Genomic DNA, 20,425 nt, shown 5'->3' with positions numbered 1-20,425 from the left:
TTTGCAATTTATGTTTATCCCTGTAGTATGTGACTACTAGTAAGGACAGAGGGCACTGTGTGGTCCCTGCCCCAAAGAGTTAACAAGATAAGCAGCAGGACAAGTAAGGCAGTTTACTACTGAGAGATAATGATGTATTCCAGCCACACTGCTGGATCCCCAGCCTGGTTTGCTACCCACTGAGTCAGCAAGTGGTGCTGTTTCATGACAACAATAGATGATTTTTGGGTTGATTTTTTTGTTTGTGGTTTGTTAGTTTTTTAAAAAGACTGTCTTCATTATTTGTAACTTTTAAAGAATTTGTTGAAACTGGCATGAGAGAATAGAGAACATAAAATTGGCAGAGAAACTCAGGAAGCATGGGTGCAAAAACCCAGACTGACAAACACCTAGGGAATCATTACCCTGGGAAGCTAGAGAACAGCATAAACTGGGAAAACGGAATCTCACAACAGCCTGTAAAATTCTTTCGAGATTATGTCAGCTGGGACACTAAAGGAATTATGGTATTAAAAGGAACACAAGCTAATTTACAAATTCACTGACAACAATGTTTTCTTGGGATATTTAGGATGTAAAATTAATTGCCAGCAGCAGAGCTCTCAAAAATCCAAGAGAAGACTTAAATGGTCCAGAACTATGCTAACATAAACATACAGGCTAAACAAAGGAAGAAGCAAAAATGAAGTGGCACACACAAGCTCTGAATAACCCACTGACCTTCCTACTGTACACTGCAAATGAGCAGTATAAATCTCTACAGAAGCTCACAACAGAAAGCTGTCTTTTAGGGTGCTGCCAGCATTTGTTGATTTGCACTTTCCAAAGGAAGAGTTTTCAGGCTTTTGGAACTTCAAAAGGTAAGCATAACCACACTTCCTACTTCAAAATAAAAAAAAAAGGAACAATAATAAATTATTCTAGTACAAAAAGATTAATGTCATAGTTAGTATTTCACATATTCCAGCCCATAGTGTGATGTGGAAATCATTCCCTGTTCCCCAGCAAGTGCCTTGTCTTGGCCGCATCCATGGTTTTAAGGTGGGTTGAAAATCTTGCTTCACATATGGCAGAGAGAGACACAAAAGTGTGGCAAATTTGTATCATTTGTATCATCGTGGTAAAAAACAAAAACAAAAACAAACAAACAAACAAAAACTCCCAAAAAACTCATATCTTCTGTGGTTGATTTACTCCATCCAGAGTATTTTGTTCTCTTACAACTATGCAGACGTGTACCATATTCTAACATTTTTTGCTTTTTATGAAAAGTTTATGATTGTTTAAAGATTCTGGTAGGCATTCAGAGGCCCTTTTCTCCAAAGTTCTCATATGAAAAATTCACTTGATACACGGACCTGACATCTGTACTGGTAGGAAACCACAACTGCTGAATTACAGATAAAGAATCCAGATGTGAGAAATATTTCAAAGTCATTTGTTTTGCCATGTCTTCATGCTTTGCCTAGGCATTCAACAGTAAAATCAGGAGGAATTCATGTAAATTACTACAGTCCACCAACAATACATAAAAAATGTGCAGAACTTAAAAACAGAACTTACAGCACTGGTGAATGAGAAGAGAGATTAGAATAGGTACAAGCCCAGGCAGCTAACCCTGAAAATTGAGATCAAAGTCAGTACCAGCTTATTTTACATACAGAAAAGCCATTTCAGACATTTTTGAACTTCCAGTTCACAGTCTGACTTGTAGTAAGTACTTCTGCACATTTAACTCTACACACTGAATAATCCCTTTATATTCAATGGAACTAGTAACATGTATAAAAATGCACAAATGCCTAAATCTTCTGATGAGTTCAGGGCTTAAATAACTCTAGTAAGAAAGGGACAGGGGCACCTACAGATTAAAATATTACTATTAAGTCAGTATGCAATTCTCCTGTTAATTCCACAAACTTAGTATTAAGCTCTAGTATTTTCCTAAAACACGATTTCTTCAACATATTCTGGATATACAGCCTACAGAACTGTGTTTACAAGGGTTTTACAATGATTACTTGGGGATAAATGTGGAAAGCATATTTTATTTGTGCTGGTTAAAACTATTCATAAACTTGTCAGGTCAAATGAAGCTCATCTTTTTAAAACCTCTTAAATCATATAATGAATTGCTTCCACACCAGACACACTTGACCTAGCTTACATGTGATCTATACTACATTTTTAAGATTAAAGCTTTTCTATTATGAACAAAAGAATTAAATAGATAGAAAGTGTGGAATAATTAATTATTTTTTGAGTGGAAATGAAATATGAAATAAACAGAAAACTAAGTGTGCCTCAGTTTCAACTGACCAGACTCAACAGAATATTTACTATATCACATAATAATTATTTAAAAATTATTGGAAATGTAACACCTGTTAAAAACAAGATTGTTAATATTTAGAGCTATCATCATTCTGTTTCACAACGCACAAAGAAATAGCCTGATGAATGCAGATTCATTCATGCCACAGCTTTTAATTCTATACTGAACTTTTGAAAGCACAATCCAGATTTATGAAATCAAAGCTTATATTTGTATTATTTCTCTTAGTGATTTGCTTTTTTCCCCATCTGTTTTTATAAGCAAAACAATTGCTAACTCTCCAATTCTGCTTTAAATCAAGAAGCAAGTTCCTGATGAGTGTTTATGCAGCTGATTAGAAAATTGCCTTATAAACAGCATCATTAAGTGGCCTGCCAATCAGCAGTGATACAGGAGTATTGCTGAGGCCTGGGTAAATCATAGTTATGCCCTACCCTTGGGAAACCTAAACATACAGTTCTGAGATTTCTTATTGGCAATTAGATTATAAATGCTGTGTTATAATGCTTAATAGCATAAGAATATATTTATCACATACTGTATCTGCAGAATTCAAAAAGAAAAAAAATTAATTGGAGCAGAGTTTCTTAAGATGCTGTTATAAAGGAATCCCCAAAGTTGAACTGAAAGCTCATAAAAGAGGAGCCTTTTTCCATGTTTTTCAGGAGTGAAGCCATAGGAAAGCTACACAGGTTGTAGGATCTCATGACATTCATTCCACCTCCATTTATTTGGATTTACTGTTTGGTTTATGACACGTATTAACACTTATAACACACTGAAAATATTTTGAATTTTTGAATTATTTATTTTTTTTCATATTAAACATAAGGGAAAGCTTCAAAATGTAAATAACAGGAAACTCTGCTTCCACATGCTGACCTAAACTTTTATTGATACAAGGGGACATGCTCCATATACTTTACCTGTCAACTGCATATGAACCCACATTCACCTGGAAATAATACACATAGAAGACAACCCTTAAGAAACGCTAAGGCTGTGAAGTCATGGACTTGGGAGCAAGGGGATGTCAGAATTAATGTTTGCCTGTGGAATTTTAGTACAGGTTCTTTAGCTTTCATCCTTTAATTACAGAGTCCCACTAACTCAGCAGGCCAGATCCATTTTGGCAAATAGTAGTCTCTTAACTGACACCCTCTGAGTCCTAATTAATCATAGTGCTCTTATGCCTTATTTACTATATAAACTGCATTGTATATATATGTGTAAACATGCCTGCTGAATTCCTCAAGGGTTTGTGTTGCTCATTATGATAGAATTGATAATACCATTTGCACATGTGAAACTGTTCAAGATTTTAACATCTTATGTAGTATCCTAAGGATGATGCTACAGCTTTCATTTGGGAGTATCCTGTGCTTTACAGAACCCAGGCAGAGCTCTCAGGAATGTTATGGTGCTGAAAACTCCTTTGAGTGCCAAGAGAAATGAATAGCTAACTTGCAAGTAGATAAAGTACCTGGGCAGAGGAAACACTCCAGACAATCAATTGCCTGACCCACAACCTGAACAAGTGCTTTGTCTTATTCCTTCCAGGTATCTCCATTCCTGCAGTGGGAAAGGCTGAGGTTGTACATATCTGCACTGTCGACTCTGACTGCAGATTCATTCCTAAAGAATACACCTAGGACACTGAGTGATGCTGACATCTCAAATCTCTAAGTACCATTACATCCAAACACTAATTAATTTTATTTCTCTCTTTTTTGGCTTTCCTTAGTTTCAGTCTTGAATTTATATCCATAGGAGTGCAAGTTGTTTCCAAATCAAATGTCTAATGCCATCTTTTACTGTTGGATCAATACCTGGGCAGATCCTAGGGACAGGCCTGCATTGAGCTTAGCAGTTTACTGACAGTAGAAGTAGGTTATAAAGCCTAGACAGCAGTGGAAAATGAGAGAGATCACAAACAGCAGAGAAATAACAAGACAGAAATTTTGATCTCAATTCAGTGCTTCAAAAAGGAAGATGTCAACAGTCTACTTAAAACACCTCCATTCTCATTTTCTCAATCTCTGTATTTCTATCTTCACCTCTTTTGATGTTATCTGCCTTTTTTCACAAATACATTCCTAATCCTGAACACAATCTCACACTGCCATTCTGCCACTTTCTCTTTTTTCTTCCCCTTGACTTGGCTTGACTCCCTCCCACCATATGAATTTACTGCCCCAGAAAAGTCACAGCTGCTTCTGTGGCCAGACATAGAATCATCTATCAAAAATTTGTATCTACCAACTTACCTAACAGCTTCGTTTAGTGATGTGTCTAAAATTAATAGTTCCAGAGCATGCACACTACAGTCAGTTGTTAATGGTTTATTAATTACACATCAGGATGTTGTTTATGAACAACTTACAGCCAAAACGTAAATTTTTACAACAAGCAACAGAAGTCAGTGATGACATCCGCCAGATTTTCATCCTCTATGGAACTTGATATAACAGCAGGAAAAAAACACCTTTCCACAAACAACTAGAGCCAAAAACTGCAAGAAATTAGTGCCCTCTCAGATACAACACGCAAAATGTTTACAAAGGGAACACTGAATGAAGAATTGAGACACTGTAAAGGAGATAGCCAGGACTGTTTGCCATTAGGGTACAGGAATAGATCACTGCAGAGAAAATAATTTCCTTCAGTGTCATATTTTTGGGAAGAAGAGATCAATCACATACATTGGTATGTAGTAAAAATGTAAACAGAACTAAAAGGTCTACAAACAAATTGCAAAGGAGGAGTCATTGCTTAGTGGCAATGCTTACCTACTTGAACAACCCCCCAAAAATCTAAGTAGCACACATTCATTAACTGAGTCATCACAGATAAACACATTTCATTTTTTAATTCTGGAATACTCTAGCCAGATGTGATTGATTTGTTCTCCTACTGGTCCTAGCCCTTTTGTGGTTCTGCAGAGACATTGGGAACTGGCAATAACTCACCACCTGCCTCAGAGAGCTTTCTTGCTTTTGCAAATCTCCAGGCAGGGTGACATTTACATTTATTATGGCTGGTTCTGGGCATTTAAGGATGAAAACAATTAAAGTATATTTGCAAGAGATATGACAAATGGGCATTTGTACTCTGGCCAATTTTTCACTGACTTTCATTGAAGTACACCATATTATGTTCCAGCTTTGACTCCACTGCTGCCTAAAAAAGATGATTTCCCAGTATCCATGTGGACAGATTGACCGATGAGAATGCCTTTAGGGCTAAATGTCGTCAGTATAAATTATGAGGTCTCCTTCTTGGACAAATTCAGCCTCCACACTCAACAACAAAAATTCAGAGTCAGCGCTGAAATCCATAGAGCTAATCTGGACCACAAACAATCTAAATGGTAGCTTTCTGGGTCTCTGCAGATCTCCCTCTTGCTCAGAAAGGTGCTTTGACTCTACAATGGACATCCTTCAGTAGTAGGTTGCTTTTGATTTTCATGTGACTTTTTGTACACTTACCAACCTATAGCCACCAGAGCGATATGGATAATCTGCACCAATGCTGGACTGAAGCAGAGAGCACCTATTTCTTCCTCCCTCTGGGTAACATTTCCATTAGTAGAAGCAAGGACTGAAGTAATATAGGGGATGCAAGAGAAAGAACAGCATTTTGCTCTCTTGACAACACTCTCCCCTCTAGATTAATAATGAAACTAGTTTCCATAGTTGCAATGTGCTACAACAATGTAGCTGCACATATATAAGTTTCTGGTCAGGGAGGTGAAGTGAGTGAATTGGGGCCATGGAGACTGGAGACAGCCTGGTCTGCAGTGACTACACACAGGTGGAGTTTACAGTCCTGAGATGTGCAGGTCAGGTAAGGAATAAAGTTAGGCTCTGAACATTCGGAGAGAAAAATTCCAGCTCTTCAGAGAGACAGTCAGTGGGATCCCTTGTGAAACTGCCCTCAGGGATGAGGAAGCAAAGCAGAACTGGCAGATCTTTAAGGAAGTCTTCCATAGAGCAAAAGAGCTGGCAATCCCTGGGAGCAAGAAAACAGGCAGAGAAAACAAGAGATGGGCATGGCTGAGTAGGGAAGTGCTGGTCAAACTAAAGGGAAAGAAGCAAATGCACAGGGGCAATGGAAACAAGGACAGGAAACCTGGGAAGAATATGGAGATGAAATACAGCTGAGGAAGGACAAGGTAAAGCTGAACCTGGAATAACAGGAAGGGCTTCCCCAGGTATGTTAACCAGAAAAGGAAGGTCAAAGAGACCATCCCCAATAAAGAGTGGTGGAAAATGGGTAACAATGGATGAGGAGAAGGCTGAGGTACTCAACACCTCTTTCGTCTCAATGTGTCACCTTCTCTTCCCACATCTCTTGAGTGGATGGACAGCAGGATGGGGACTGGGGCAGCAAAGTGCTTCTCACTGTAAGTAAAGACCAGGTTCATGATTACCTGAGGAACCTGAATGTACAATAAGTCTATGGGACCTGGTGAGATACATCCCAAGAGTCCCGAGAGAACTGACTGATGTAATCGCCAAGACACTCTCCATGGTATTTGAAAAGTCCTGGCAGTCAGGTGAAGTCCCAGATGTCTGAAAAAAGGGAAACATCGTACCTCTCTTTAAAAGTGTAGAAAGTAGGACCCTGGGATCCACTGACCTGTCAGTTTCACCTCTGTGCCTGGGAAGATCATGGAACAGATCCTCCTAGAAGCTGTGCTAAGGCACATGGAGCCAGCGTGGCTCCACCAATGGCAAGTCCTGCCTAAACAACCCAGTGGCATTCTATGATGGGGTGACAACATCAGTGGAGAAGGCTCCCCAGGGAAGTGGTCAAGGCTCCAGATGTCATTTATCAGGACTTCTGTAAGAAGTCTTGAACATAGTTCCCCACAACACCCTTCTCTCCAAACTGGATGGATTTGATGGCTAGACTGTTAGGTAGATAAGGAACTGGTTGTACGGTCATATCCAGAGGGTGCTGGTCAGTGACTCAGAGTCCCAATGGACATCTGTGACACGAGGTGTCACTCAGGGATTCATACTGGGACCTTTGCTATTTAATGTCTTCATTAATGATGTAGATGAAGGGCCAAGTGCATCCTCAGCAAATTTACAGATGACACCAAGTGGAGTGGTGCAGTTGACACAGCTGAATGATGGGATGCCATCCAGAGGGACCTAATTACAGTCTTCCAGTAGAAGCCTACAAGAAAGATGGAGACTTTTTACAGAGTCATGCAGTTCAAAAATTACTTGGACAACACTCTCAGGCACACGGTGTGACTCTTTGAGTTGTCCTGTGCAGGGCCAGGAGTTGGATTTGATGATCCTGATGGGTCCATTCCAACTCAGGACATTCTATTATGATTCTAAATTTTACTTTAGGATGGTGTTACTCAGGTTTTGGAGAGTCATCTCCTCTGTGCACAGCTGTGCTGGAGTCTCTCTGAGATTCTTTTACTCTTCTCCTTCCTGGCAATTATTGCCTATTACTGCTGCATGGAAAGATCATATATACATGCTCTATATCCCATTAAAGATGGCTTTCCAGCTGAGCTAAACTTACCACTAGAAGTGATTTGAGCTAGTTCAGAACTAAGGTACTCACACAAATCTTTCCATAAGTGGAGTCCCACAGTAGTAATGCTGCCCCAACAGTGTGATCTGAAAAAGCATATCTGTTTATCACCTTAAAGCAGCCTTTACAAACTGAATGCCAGGGACCCTGCTACCTCGCTAAAGAGGAGGTGGATCTGAATCTCTCTCCCACTAATTCCAAAATTCATTTATTGACATATGTGGAAATGAACTGAATGTGTGACCTCAAATCCCCATTTCAAGCCTTTTCACAAAGTCTCACTGAATTTTCAAGCTGCTGTTCAGCAAAAAAAATGCAAATACAGTTTTAGAGGCCCAGCACAACTGAATTCTGTGTTCATCAGTCATTTAAGGCACACCAAATGGTGTCTATGGTTCAAAATCATTTTATGTAATCCTAAGCAAGGCCCTCATTGTTTTTGCTGACTTGCAGTAAGCCAGTGGGATGCCAGGCTGCCACCATCAGAACATCTGCTTCATTGGAAAAGTATTTCAGCAGGCCATGCCTTGTAATAAATGATATGACCCTGCTAGTCAGACAGCAGCACTCCTGCAGGCAAACAGGTTGCCAAAGGTCAAAGCCACCCAATGCTTTGGGATCAGCAATATAATTTCTGTCCATTCCACTCCTACCCAGAGTCTTAGAGCTGCAATGGATAAGGGAAAAAATACATCACTGATAATGTATCTTCCACTAGTAAAGAACAAGAGAAAGGAGGGAAAGAGAGGAAAGCAGAGGAGAATGAAAATCCAGCTGTGAAGCTATTTACTCTGCCACTGAAAACAAAGCTATTCCCAGAAGTGCCACTTAGTCTGCCTCAGTCAGAACTGGGGCAGTAAAATACGTGATATAAACTATTTCAGTTATGAAACAGCTAAGAAGAGTGCTTTTACTAACAGCCTCACTAGCACAGATACCTGTCCATTTTAATTTACATTTCCCAGAACAGCCCCTCACCCTCTTTTTTTTCTATTTTTTAAAAGAAGTTAGTAGCATTCTTTCACCTTTTAGACTACGAATTCTCCTAAAACACAAAGCACAACTGCTTCTGTAAACTTTTTGTTTCATTGACAATGCAACATCAATAAAACTCCAGTGAAGTAAAACAGTGCAAACACCTCAATTTTACTAACAATGTAAACAGCACCAAAAATATTTGGGATCCTGTTCATCTACCTGTGACATTAGTAGTCAGTGGATGCTCTGTTATTACAGTTAGAGAAAGGTCTTGCTTCTGTTGTTATTGCTATTGCCTTTGACATTAAATGACAGTGGCACTCTTTCCAATGGCAGCATTTTACAGCAATTTAACTTCCTGCCTAAAGAAGGCAAATTGGCATGAAAATTATCTGGAAAGTACAATAGCATACACACAGAGATTATATATATATAGATAGATAGATAGATAGACAGAGAGAGAGATAGAAAGATAGATATAGATAGGTGTATACATATATATACACACACTCATGCACGTATATGCTGGCATTTTCAGTACAGGCATGACATACAGCATAACTAAAAGGCCATAGGGATGAAGAATAAAATACTTGGCAAGATTATTTTCTAAAGTAATTTCACAGAAAAGGAAGAATTTCCTAAAAAAGCATCCCATTACCCTCCAACCTCTTCTTTGACAAGCAGTGCAGCTGATTTCTACCTTCATTCTTATTTACCTTCCACGAAAGCACCACTGAGGACCTAATCAAGAATGCTGGGTAATTCTGGCATCATTGGATTTTTTGTTATTTATTTATTAGACATGAGAGCTGTTACCAGCAAGCAGTTAGGTGAGTCAAATCAGATAAAGCATTATCTGATTCCTGCGCTGTAAATCAGATTTTAATACAGAAAAGATCTGTATCCCTTTAAGAATGGAAAGAGTATTTTTATAATGTGTTCTGAGTATGTGCTACACAATAGCAAATATGGATAAAAGTATTTTTTTCTAATCAATTTTCCACTTTCTTCTCCAAGTTCTTTCACTGATAAGATGAGAACTAGAACAAATGAAAATTCTATTTTTGACATAAAAAGCATGCATACATGCTTCATTCTCAAATAAACATACAAAAAAGTAATGAATTCTGTAATATTAGAAGACATCATTGTTTTTCTGCTAGCAGAATAACTTAAAGATTTCAGGTTTATCGAATTCAGCCATTGAAATGAGATTTTTGGTAGTTTACTCTTAACCTCAATAAAGCTTCTGTCCTAGTTAGTTATCCTTATCTTTTTGTATTCAGAACTTACGAAGTATCATGACAGCATCTGCACACTGGACACAGATAACATTTGACTACCTCTTCAAGGTTTCACAAATTTTAATTGGCAGAGTAATCTAGATACACTCAGGCAGAAATTGGTGTTAAACATCAAAATCTTTGATGCAAAGCCAGCCCTTTCTTGTAGTGCAGTGTTATTTGAATTTTGATTTGCTGGAAATTACTGTTTGTAAAAACGAGGGCTCCCCTACCACCTACCATCAGGGTTTGAACTAAAATTCTGAAATCAGTTTACTGCCCAGACAGCTAAATATTCTGAGGACTTAAAAATTACTTTTTAAACCTCAACTTGTTAGGTCACATCCAATTAATTCCATAACAAACTGGAGGAATAGGCCTTTCACGTCATGTTCAGTTTAAAAATTCCATTTCTTTTATGATTTACACATGAAAATGAATTTATAACCACAAACATTATTCACTGAGGTTTACAATATATTTACACTGAGGTGTACACTCAGACTGCTGTTAATGAATGAACAAGTAAAGCTCTGCAATTGCCAGCCATCAGCACCAAGGCTGACATCCATATGACACTTCAGTATAATTCTTATAATTCTGTTTCTTCCCAGTTGTTCCTTTGCTTCTCCATCCCAATTTACAGGAGGATTAATATTTTTTGAAGTAAGTGCAAAACTACAGGTAGCATAAAAGTGCATTAACTTACCAATAGAAGCTATTGTTACTATCAAACTTTAACTACCAGAATGTAGGTCCTATTTATTAGGGAAAAATATCCAACCAAGTCACAACTAACCTCATGCTCTATTGGACATATTGGTTTCCCCTTTGGGGAATGTAACTCCACTTTAATTTTTTAATCAGTGTTTGACCAATAATTTTATTCAAAGGTTACTCTGCATTTGGATGAGTGAAAAGGTTAGCTCTAGTTACCTGGGCAAGAGAGCAGTTTCAGGTTGTAATGACCTTGATGTCTCAGATAGGTTGAGTCTCTTTAAGGAAGACCAGATCATTTTTTTGTTTTTACAGATATATCTGTGATTAATGTGGAGAAGTAAATGAAAGAACTACAACCTGGGAGAAATATGAATATTGAGACTGAAAACAGCCTGTAATGGGATGCAATATATACATCATTAAGCAAAACACTGTAAAGGTCAGCTCTCTTTCCTCCTGAAAAATAACAGCAACAAGGGTGGAGAGAAGCAGAGATGATGGTGTTGTGTTAAGAAGAAACAAGCAGGAAACGATTATATAAATACTTTTTTGTCCCTCAGGGAAAAAAAAAATAAGTGTATAAAAAAACCCCATAGGTCCATATCTAGTTATGACCAATATTTAAGAAACTGGTATCTTAACCCTACCCTAGAAAGAAAACATATTTGCTGCCATTTCATCTCCCCCATCCATCCTCCTCCAGCTGGCACAGCTGACTTGCAATCCCTTTCTCTTCAGCTTTAGCAGATCAGGCAAACATAATTTAGCAGTAACAAAGGAACAGAGCAGACAGACCATCTTTAAAATTACCACCTTTTTGATGAGGGCCTTGTAAATCTGAGGAAATTAATGGAATTAAACAGAAAAAATTCTGTTGTATCTGAAAAAATGGCTTTTTCAACTAATAAAAACCAAAGGGCTGCGTCCTCATTGCATCTACCACATTTTGATCCACACAGTAGCCTTTTGTAATACAACACTGGATTTAGAGATGCTTCCTTCATTAATATGAGGCTGGTTTGAGCTTCTTGCACCTCATTCTGAAGGATAGAACATTTTCTGAAGAAATTAGTATCTCACTGCAATGGGTCACAGAAGTTGCTGGACAACAGGAGATGAGCAAATGAAAGTTCAGTGTCTTATTATGTCAACTGTGTTTATACATACAAATGAAAATATCTGACTCTTTTTTTAAATTAAAGGAATGTCTCTCACACAACATATTAAGCCCTTCCAGACCAGTTTAAAAGGACAGAAATATTGCTAGCCAGAGAGCTCTTCATCTGGCAATTCTCTCACAATCCAAAACTAATGCCATACTTATATGTGTTATCATTAATGAGCTACTAATGCCTACCACCACCTTAACTGCACACGCTCAAGCTCTCACTGGAACCAGCAGATGTTCTGCTGGCTGGCTGGCACAGTAGGTCACTCACATTCATTCTTAGCCAGTGAAGGCATTGCATTGCAAACTGTGAGAACAGTATGCTCTTTCTGCATGGAATGGCTCTAAAGCCTGGACATGTCAATCAGACTCAGATTAGGTCCTCTCAATTACTGCTTTGCTCCCACTTAAGTTTTAATGAATCTTTACCGAAAATATCCCATTACTTTCCTGTGTAAATACACCCCAAATGACTCAGTGTAGAGGGAAGAGGCAGGAGGATGAAGATTGTTTCAATATTTTTGGGGTCATAAAACTTCCTTTGTCTACAGATAAATGTCCCTGGTTCTAGATCAAATGGACTCTTTTCTACTTTACAGCGAGAAAAAGGGCCTATTCATTCAGAGCTGAGAAACAGACAATGCACATGAAGCAGTTCAGGCTATGTGAAGCTATGTGAAGTAGCTTTAATAATCTGCACCATTTTATTATTTGTCTGTTTATGACTTATAAGCAGGAGTTTAGACACTCGTGGCTTCTTCTCCCTGGAGGCCAATGTATCAAGATGGTAATGTATCATGACCTCAACAAATGTTCTGTTTGAAGAGCACAATCACTCCCAAATGGAAAATGTGTTTCTGCTTGTGATATCTCAGGTTGAAACATTTTTCTCTTGCCTTTTTTTTAAAAAACCCTTTAATTTCTAGGAAAAAAAAAATGGCCTGGCAAAGATTCAGTGCCATGCCTCACCTTCAAACTTGTAAGGCCCTTCATCAGTGGTGAAGCTGCTCTAAAAGTAGGGTGAGGACCACATCAAACCCACCGCCCCAGAGGCATCTCACTTACTGAGGTTCCACCTAAGGCCTGTCGTGGTCACACTCTCGCAGGGGTTCCCGATGGGGATGAGGCCACACCAGGAGCCCTCCAGTCCTGTGTCCACACGCAGCCTGTGCTTACCCTGCAAGACACAAGTGTTTCTGGAGTCAGTGCTCGCCAGGCACTCAAATGGCATTTGATGGCAGACCTTGCAAACAAACGAGGAGGTACTTGGAGAAAGGTCCAGAATGTCCCCCAAGGGCTCAGGAATATTTGGTAGCAGCAGGAAATCAGGCCATTGGTGTTTACAGAGGGAAGAGAGATGTTCCAGACCTTAGAGGTTTGAAAAGTTCATTTCTAGGATTTTCTGAGCCGAATCTAGCTTTGCTTATTCTTCCCCGGCATTATTTGAATAGCCCTTCTGTCAAAGCTAGGCTCTTTATTCCTGGGAAATGAAGGCATCCTGATCCATTCACTCATTTTTTCCTCATCTAAACAGCTGTGTTTTGCTTCCTAAACAGTGCTATTCAAAGCACCACTGAAGCACCTCAATTATTTTGACAACATCTGTAACATTTCATGTACTTCTCCAGGCATATATTCTTCCCAGAAGGAGGAATACAAGCAGAAACTTAACCTAAAAATTTAGAGTAACTTGCTTACGTTAAGTAATGAAAAAAATTGAAATTAAGCTTTTTTTACATTCAAGATAAATGTATCTACTAACTAAAACATTCATGGGATGCAGGAGAAACATCAACTATTAATGATGATGTATTTGTGATAAATTTCTTAATTAGCACTTACAGATCCTGTGTGAACATCCTATGAACAGTTACAAGGAAGAGTAGATAACGGAAATCTTTAACAGAATGAAAAGTGCTGAGTGTTACAGTTTTGGCACAATCTGTGTTCTAAGAAACTAAGAAAGCGTTTATGGAAATCAGGTACAAGAAAGCAGCAAATGAAAAGTAGTGACAAGATCAGTGGAGAAATCATCCTTGGGCCTCTTCTACACAGAAAATTTATTCCTTCAAATAAGCCTGGGCTTCATGTGGGAGAAACTTACGATTCTTTGAAATAGAAGATGTTTTTGCTTTTTATTTTATTCTCTTACGGATGCAGGCAAGCAAAACTCTTGAGCACGTCTTTTACACACAAATCTTTACCACTGTAGATAAAATCAGATATACCTATTTATAAATATACCAAAATAAAAGGACTCTAAAGCCTATGGACTATTCAGTGAACACTTTGTTAAGCAAGAAACCAAGGTTTTATACCAAAAGAAATGAAGAACAGTTAAACTATAAAACTCAACTAAATGTCCCAAACAGCAAAAAAAAGTCTCACAAGTTTTCTTAGGAGAATGCATTTAAGCTTTTTTCTCCTGCCCTGTCCTGTCCTCTGCTCATTTCACATACCTTGCAAATACAAAGTCACTAGTTAGAAAGTCAAAACTGTAGGCAAAATATCTTATTGCTGAGACATTGATGTCTGAGGCATTCAACAGCTTCTCCTGTTAATGCCAAATGCATTATGAAGAAACAACTTCAATACATGTCATGCTCTCAGTTAACAAATGAACCTTGGAAAAGCAGTCAATTAGGGAAATATCAGATTGCATAGCTTAAGTCAATTTGATTGTCTGCAGAGGAACAAGAAAACCAATCCAATATTATCTGTCTTCTCAGGGTGTCCAGCTTCACATGGTGATAAGCCACGTATATATGCAGTGGTTGTGAATGCTTGCCTGCCAAATTCAGAGGTGTAACAAATTCAGGCTTGATAAGCTTTTAGCTATGCAATATGCCATGCCATTTCTCTCTCACAGCATGGAGGGAAGAGGAAAGGAAGAGAAGAGCTACAAGTACAATCTCTCTTGTTATGCGATTACAGACATTGTCAATAATGAAGCTGATGATGAATGAGACATGAAGGTGTGAGACTGTCTGATCCCAATGAATGCACACATTGCTGCTCAGAGCTACTGGAGGAGAGGAGCAAATTCACCATATTAATCAATTAGTAAAGGAATATGAAAAGCAGATGAGAAAGTAGCTGGGCCCACAGAGAACCCGATTAAGTTCCATATTCTCAAAGTCTGTGTCTAACTACTATCAGGTTTGCATTTCCTATTTGATGACATTCTGGCCCAGCTTGCAGATAGGGAATCAATTCAGCAGAAATTAATGCAGAAAGCTGTCTTCCTGTGCTCATGAAATAAATCTTTAAAACAAAAGATGCCAATACCAGAGGCTCACCAATATCTAGGATTTTATCAGGAGTCTTTCAATCTGGATCTTCCTGAAAATCCCAGTTCACACATTCCAGTGATTATGTGAGCACAAAATAATTTTCTTCCCTAAAAGGACATTTTATAGCACTCAGTTGTTAAGGGAAACTTTAAATAGGGAGCCCAAAGGGCTAAACCCAAGGCAGCAGGTGAACAGGAATATTGAAATGCAAGTTTGTTTTTTTTTTTTTTTTAATCTTCTCAACTGTCAGGCCAAACTTATGCTTTAGGAATGGGTTCAATAATATAACAGAAGTAAGTTTCTAAGGCTTTTCTTTAAATAAATCAGTAAGAGATGTTCATAATACTGGGGATAGTGGGAGCAGAAAAGGGAAATGAATGTTGGGAAAAAACAAACAAATTACAATAACAAAATACAAATTACAAATAACCCACTCATTTTTGCCAAAAAAGGTTAATCAGCCAATGCATTTGTACAGTAAAGCTCTAAATTCAAAGCACTGTGAACCTGCCATGAGGGAAATTCAGTTTCCAAGCTTATCTCAAATTTTTTGAGTACTGATCTCTCAACCAAACAAGATGGAACTGATATTTACAGGAGGAAGGGAGGATCAGAGCTTGTAATTTGCAAATACAAGTAATAATTTGTTCTATTTAAGTCTGTAAGATTAATGGAATAATTATATACTGTCACTTAAAATATCAAACTGTTTTCAGTTTCTGCAAAGTCAAATTTCCAAAACTAGGTTTAAAAAGAAAACTGAACTTTGACTAAATAAATACCTCTTTTTTTTTTTTTTTTTTTGCCTCTGTAGGAGGTAACTGAAATATTTTCACATTTAACTTAAGAATCAAATATTACCATGTTTGAATGTTCCTGGTGATGAAAGAATGACAAATAATACAGCTGCATCGATTTTTTATCTTATTAAGTCAGTTTTGAAAAACATTGATCAATCTTCAGCATCGATTTTTTTTCCTTCATTTTGTTTTGATGCTGGAAAATAAGATCAACTTTTGAGTTCAGCAATAAGAAGAAAATGTCAGAAGATATTTTTAAAAATGCTTTATCCACATAGGCTAAACTTTTCTTTTTGATGCCTAATGCCTTGTGTTATAAGAAAGCATTTAAGAAGTAGTGGTTAAATATGCACCCACTCCAACAGTCTTTTTGCTGAGGAAAGACCTAAAGACTTAGTTGTATTTGCCATATCTAACTGAAATGAAAAGAAGTCTGATTGCCAGGAATTCATACACCTAACCCCATTTAAGGCTGTGAGATGCTAAACCCTTAGTCAAAAATCTGCAAACTGAAAGCACATGAACAACATAAAGACTACATGCATGGATACCCCAATATAAAGAAAATTACATCTCCAAGTGCTTTTCACATCATCTTAAAGAGATGTGTTGCAATAAATGTACGCTCTAAAACAGATATCAAGGAACAAAATATTATGAAAGAGAGACAGAATGGGGACTAATCATCAGTAATGGATTCTGAAGGAATCTGAAGGAGGGAAACCTGGAACTTGTCAGGCTGAAACTGAACATTGAGGAGAGGCATAAAATCAGTTAACAAGATGCTGGGGAAAGATAAGGAATTAAAATTAAGCACTGAAAAACAAATTAAGAAAGATATAGTAAACAGATCTGGAAACTGCTGAATAACTAGGACATGTGAAAGGTAACAGGGAACGAAAAGAAAAAGTAATTAGTTACCAGATTGAAGGACAAAGCAAACTTACTCTGATTTCATTAAATCAACTGAGTAATTTCAGTACAAATCATTGATTTTTTAAGAGGTGTACTTTCACCCCTGCTTGGGACAAGATCTGGGACTACAGAGAAACAGGATTTCTTGAGATCTAGCCAACTGCTCTATGATACCTCCTCCACTAGCTAGATCTTGTTTTCCATGATCTTCTGATAAAACATGTTTTTTTATACCAGCTTTATTTCTATGATTACTCCATAGATGGCAGCACACACTTGAGAGCAACAACAGCAGCAAAAAACTAAATACAGATGTCATAGTGTTACTCAGGGAAAAGGTAAAAACCACTGTCAGGAAGGATGGGACAGGAAGGGCTTATGGATACGATTGTCTGACAAGAAATACTGGAGATATAAAAAGGGTGAATGAAATAGAAATGAAGGCCAGCTTTGAGATGTAGGCATGGCAGGCAAGAAGACAGTGATTAGCTGAAGATAGGTTGAAGGACAGAAAACAAAAGGACCCAAGAATGCAGCCCGTCTCCATCCTGCCAAGGCATCAAGGAAAAAGTAGATAAGAAGAGTAGCCTTTAGAGTTCAGAATATAGGATGATATGGTAATTCAGTAGTTCTCATAGGTTACATGCAAAGTTTGTAGGTTTTGTATCTTGTGCCGGTTGGTCACTGTAAATTAGAATATTCAACACAAAAGGAGATATAATATGTTGTAACAGGGTCCTCGCTCTCTTACTGTCTTACCTCTTCTCTTCTCGCCCCTTTTTCCTCTCTTGCCTCTTTGCTCCTTCTCTTGCCCGCTCTCTCCCTCTGCTTCTCCTACCTCCCTCTCTCCTCCCGCCCTGACCCTGGCACTCTTCTCACCTTCCTTACTTCATACCCCCTCTCCTTCTCCCTCTCTCTTTGGGGCTTCCCTTCAGCTGAGGCTGGTGGCTGAAAGCAGCCCTCTTTACCCACGACCCTTGCAATAAAACCACGTGTTTCTAGAATATCTCAGGTCTGCAGAGACTGTCCCTGGCGTCAATGGATGTCCCTACAAATCACGATCTGTTCTTGTGCATAAACATCTGGGTGCAGAAAATGGTATACAGAAAAAAGACTTAGGGAATGGGTGGAAATCAACACAATCACCAAAAACAGCAGCAGAGGGGAGGAAGAGATAAGGAACATGGATGATACGAATCTGAGAACATTTATTTTTAAAATCAAATATGACTGACAATAAAGTAAAAAAAAAAAAAAAAAAAAAAAGTTCCAGAAATATTTCTACAAATCATTAGTTGTGTAAGAGCTGGACTTAACAATAATAAAAGCTTTTAGGCTGAGATTTGGAGCAAGATAAACACAGCCAATTTTTCTAAAAGGATGTACTTAAGAAGAGCTGTTTTGTTATAACCCTATAATATCATCAATTGTCTTTTCACACAAATACACACAGTGCCAAGTTGTTATTATGTGAATGCTATTCAGAGAACATTTTCTGAGCCAACTTGGCTTTTGGTTGCTGTTGAAAATAAAAGTATCCACAGTTCCAGCAAAAACATGTATGTCTAAAAGCTCTCATATGTCATATCAATGAATGCTTAAACATACAAAGAAAAAACAACAAACTTATTATGCTTCAAAATAATATTGAAAACTGTTGGACCCAGTCCCACCAATTCCTACTATCAAAGTTTATATTTTTCCTGTGCTGAAATCGATTGACTTAAGTGTATCAGTTACTTGCAAGACAGAGCTCAACCAAGGCTACCCTTCAAGAGGAGCACTTAATAAAAAAAGACTTAACAATTAATAAACCCCAGGAAGGAAAGACAGAATATATTATAACCACTATTAGACCCAATTAATGAACACATCTGTTTCAAACCAATTTATGATAAGGGTACAGAAGGAAATCCCTGTGGAGGTGAGTGCCAGTAAACTAAAAAGAATTACCACACCCTAAGGTCATACATTTAAATGGTTGCTGCAATATACCTAATGCACAAATTATTCACAGACAGCAAATGATTCCAGAATTTCACACATGAACATTTTCTGCAGTCCAGCAAAAACCAGCTTGAGTGAACACTTCCCATGTCACTGAGTACAGGGAGTGAATCCCTTGTTTGCCCATCACTTGTTGCAGCATCAGCTGTGAAACAACTCTGTCCACTGCAGCCCAGTTTGTGTGTGTGGTAAAACTCCAGCAACCACAGGTGAAAAAAAAAAGTGAAAGTATACTTCCCCCAGAATACTGCAAGCAGTTAAAAGTGCCAGCAGCATGTGTGCTAACATGCACACAAGTAAACGGATGAAAGCATTTTTTCAACTTAAAAAGATATCTGGGAATACAAAAGCTACTTTAAAAAGGAGTTTCATTAGTTTAATTCCTTTTCACAGCTATATCTTAAAGATTGACAAATGTCATAAATACTAATTCTTGTTCTACTTTGAGCACCGCCAAAAAGAGAAACTAATTCTGTTTAAACTTCTCACTTGCAAATGCGATTCCACAACATTTTCTCCAGTTTTTCACAAATCAGTGCAAAATACACCACAAATACAGAGTGAATCTACAATAATCAAGAAATCCCTGGTCCTTTTCTAAATTCAAGCAAGCCTTAGACTGGCCCAGTGTGACATTTTATCCTTGAGCTTGTGCATTTGATGTCCTTATCTTCAGCAGACTCATGATTATAGGTTTAATTAGCATTTTTAGTGATGCCTTAAAAAAAATCAGAACCATTTTCTTTATATCCATATATGAGACTACAGAGTATAATAGATTGCAGATAAGAGTGAAAAGTAGACAAGCTGCTGAAGCTTTCATATTACCTGTATAATTATTATGCAGTGTTGCAGTTAAATTGTCAGCCTAGAGGGGCCTTTACTAAGGGCACTAATACTCTGCAATTCCTGAGTGATAAAAAATACAGCATAATCTTTCTCATTATTAATCAGTTCATAATAAATTTAGCATCACTGCCCTTCCTTTTTTGTGTATTTCTACAGGGGAAGAGTCTATAGGATCCCTTCTATCTAGACTATATTATCTTATTTTTCTGGGTATTAGAGAAGTGTGGGAGTCAATTTAAAAGACAGGATAATGTTCACCTAACTTGTGGCAAGAAACAATTTCTTCTTCTTTGCACTGAATCACTGAGTGTTACTGGAAGGCACCTTTCTGCAAGAATTCACAAAATTCAAATTTGTTTATCTGTTCCCAGGAGTCCTGCCAAACAAACTGACAAATCTCTATAGGTCTCCTACTTCAAACTCTCAATTGGAAATCTTCTATACTGCATAAGTAAGAATGATCAACAGACTGCTGGTCAACACCTTCTTTTAGTTTCTTGTACTTCTCAATC

At 37.9% G+C, this 20,425-nt stretch overlaps 1 protein-coding gene across 5 annotated transcripts in view; it reads right to left on the bottom strand.

The window, feature by feature from the left end:
• Nucleotides 1-20,425, bottom strand: part of TPK1 (thiamin pyrophosphokinase 1) — a 300,992-nt gene that overhangs the window by 51,283 nt on the left and 229,284 nt on the right. For all 5 annotated transcript variants that reach the window (XM_066322592.1, XM_066322599.1, XM_066322608.1 and 2 more), the window contains one exon: nucleotides 13,115-13,226. In XM_066322592.1, coding sequence (XP_066178689.1) covers nucleotides 13,115-13,226 — 112 coding nt within the window. The remainder of the gene's footprint in view (nucleotides 1-13,114; nucleotides 13,227-20,425) is intronic.

The sequence above is a fragment of the Sylvia atricapilla genome, chromosome 1, assembly GCF_009819655.1.
Source record: "Sylvia atricapilla isolate bSylAtr1 chromosome 1, bSylAtr1.pri, whole genome shotgun sequence".
NCBI classification, from domain to species: Eukaryota; Metazoa; Chordata; class Aves; order Passeriformes; family Sylviidae; genus Sylvia; species Sylvia atricapilla.
The sequence above is the reverse complement of the archived record's forward strand: the minus strand, read 5'-3'. Positions and strand labels throughout refer to the sequence as shown.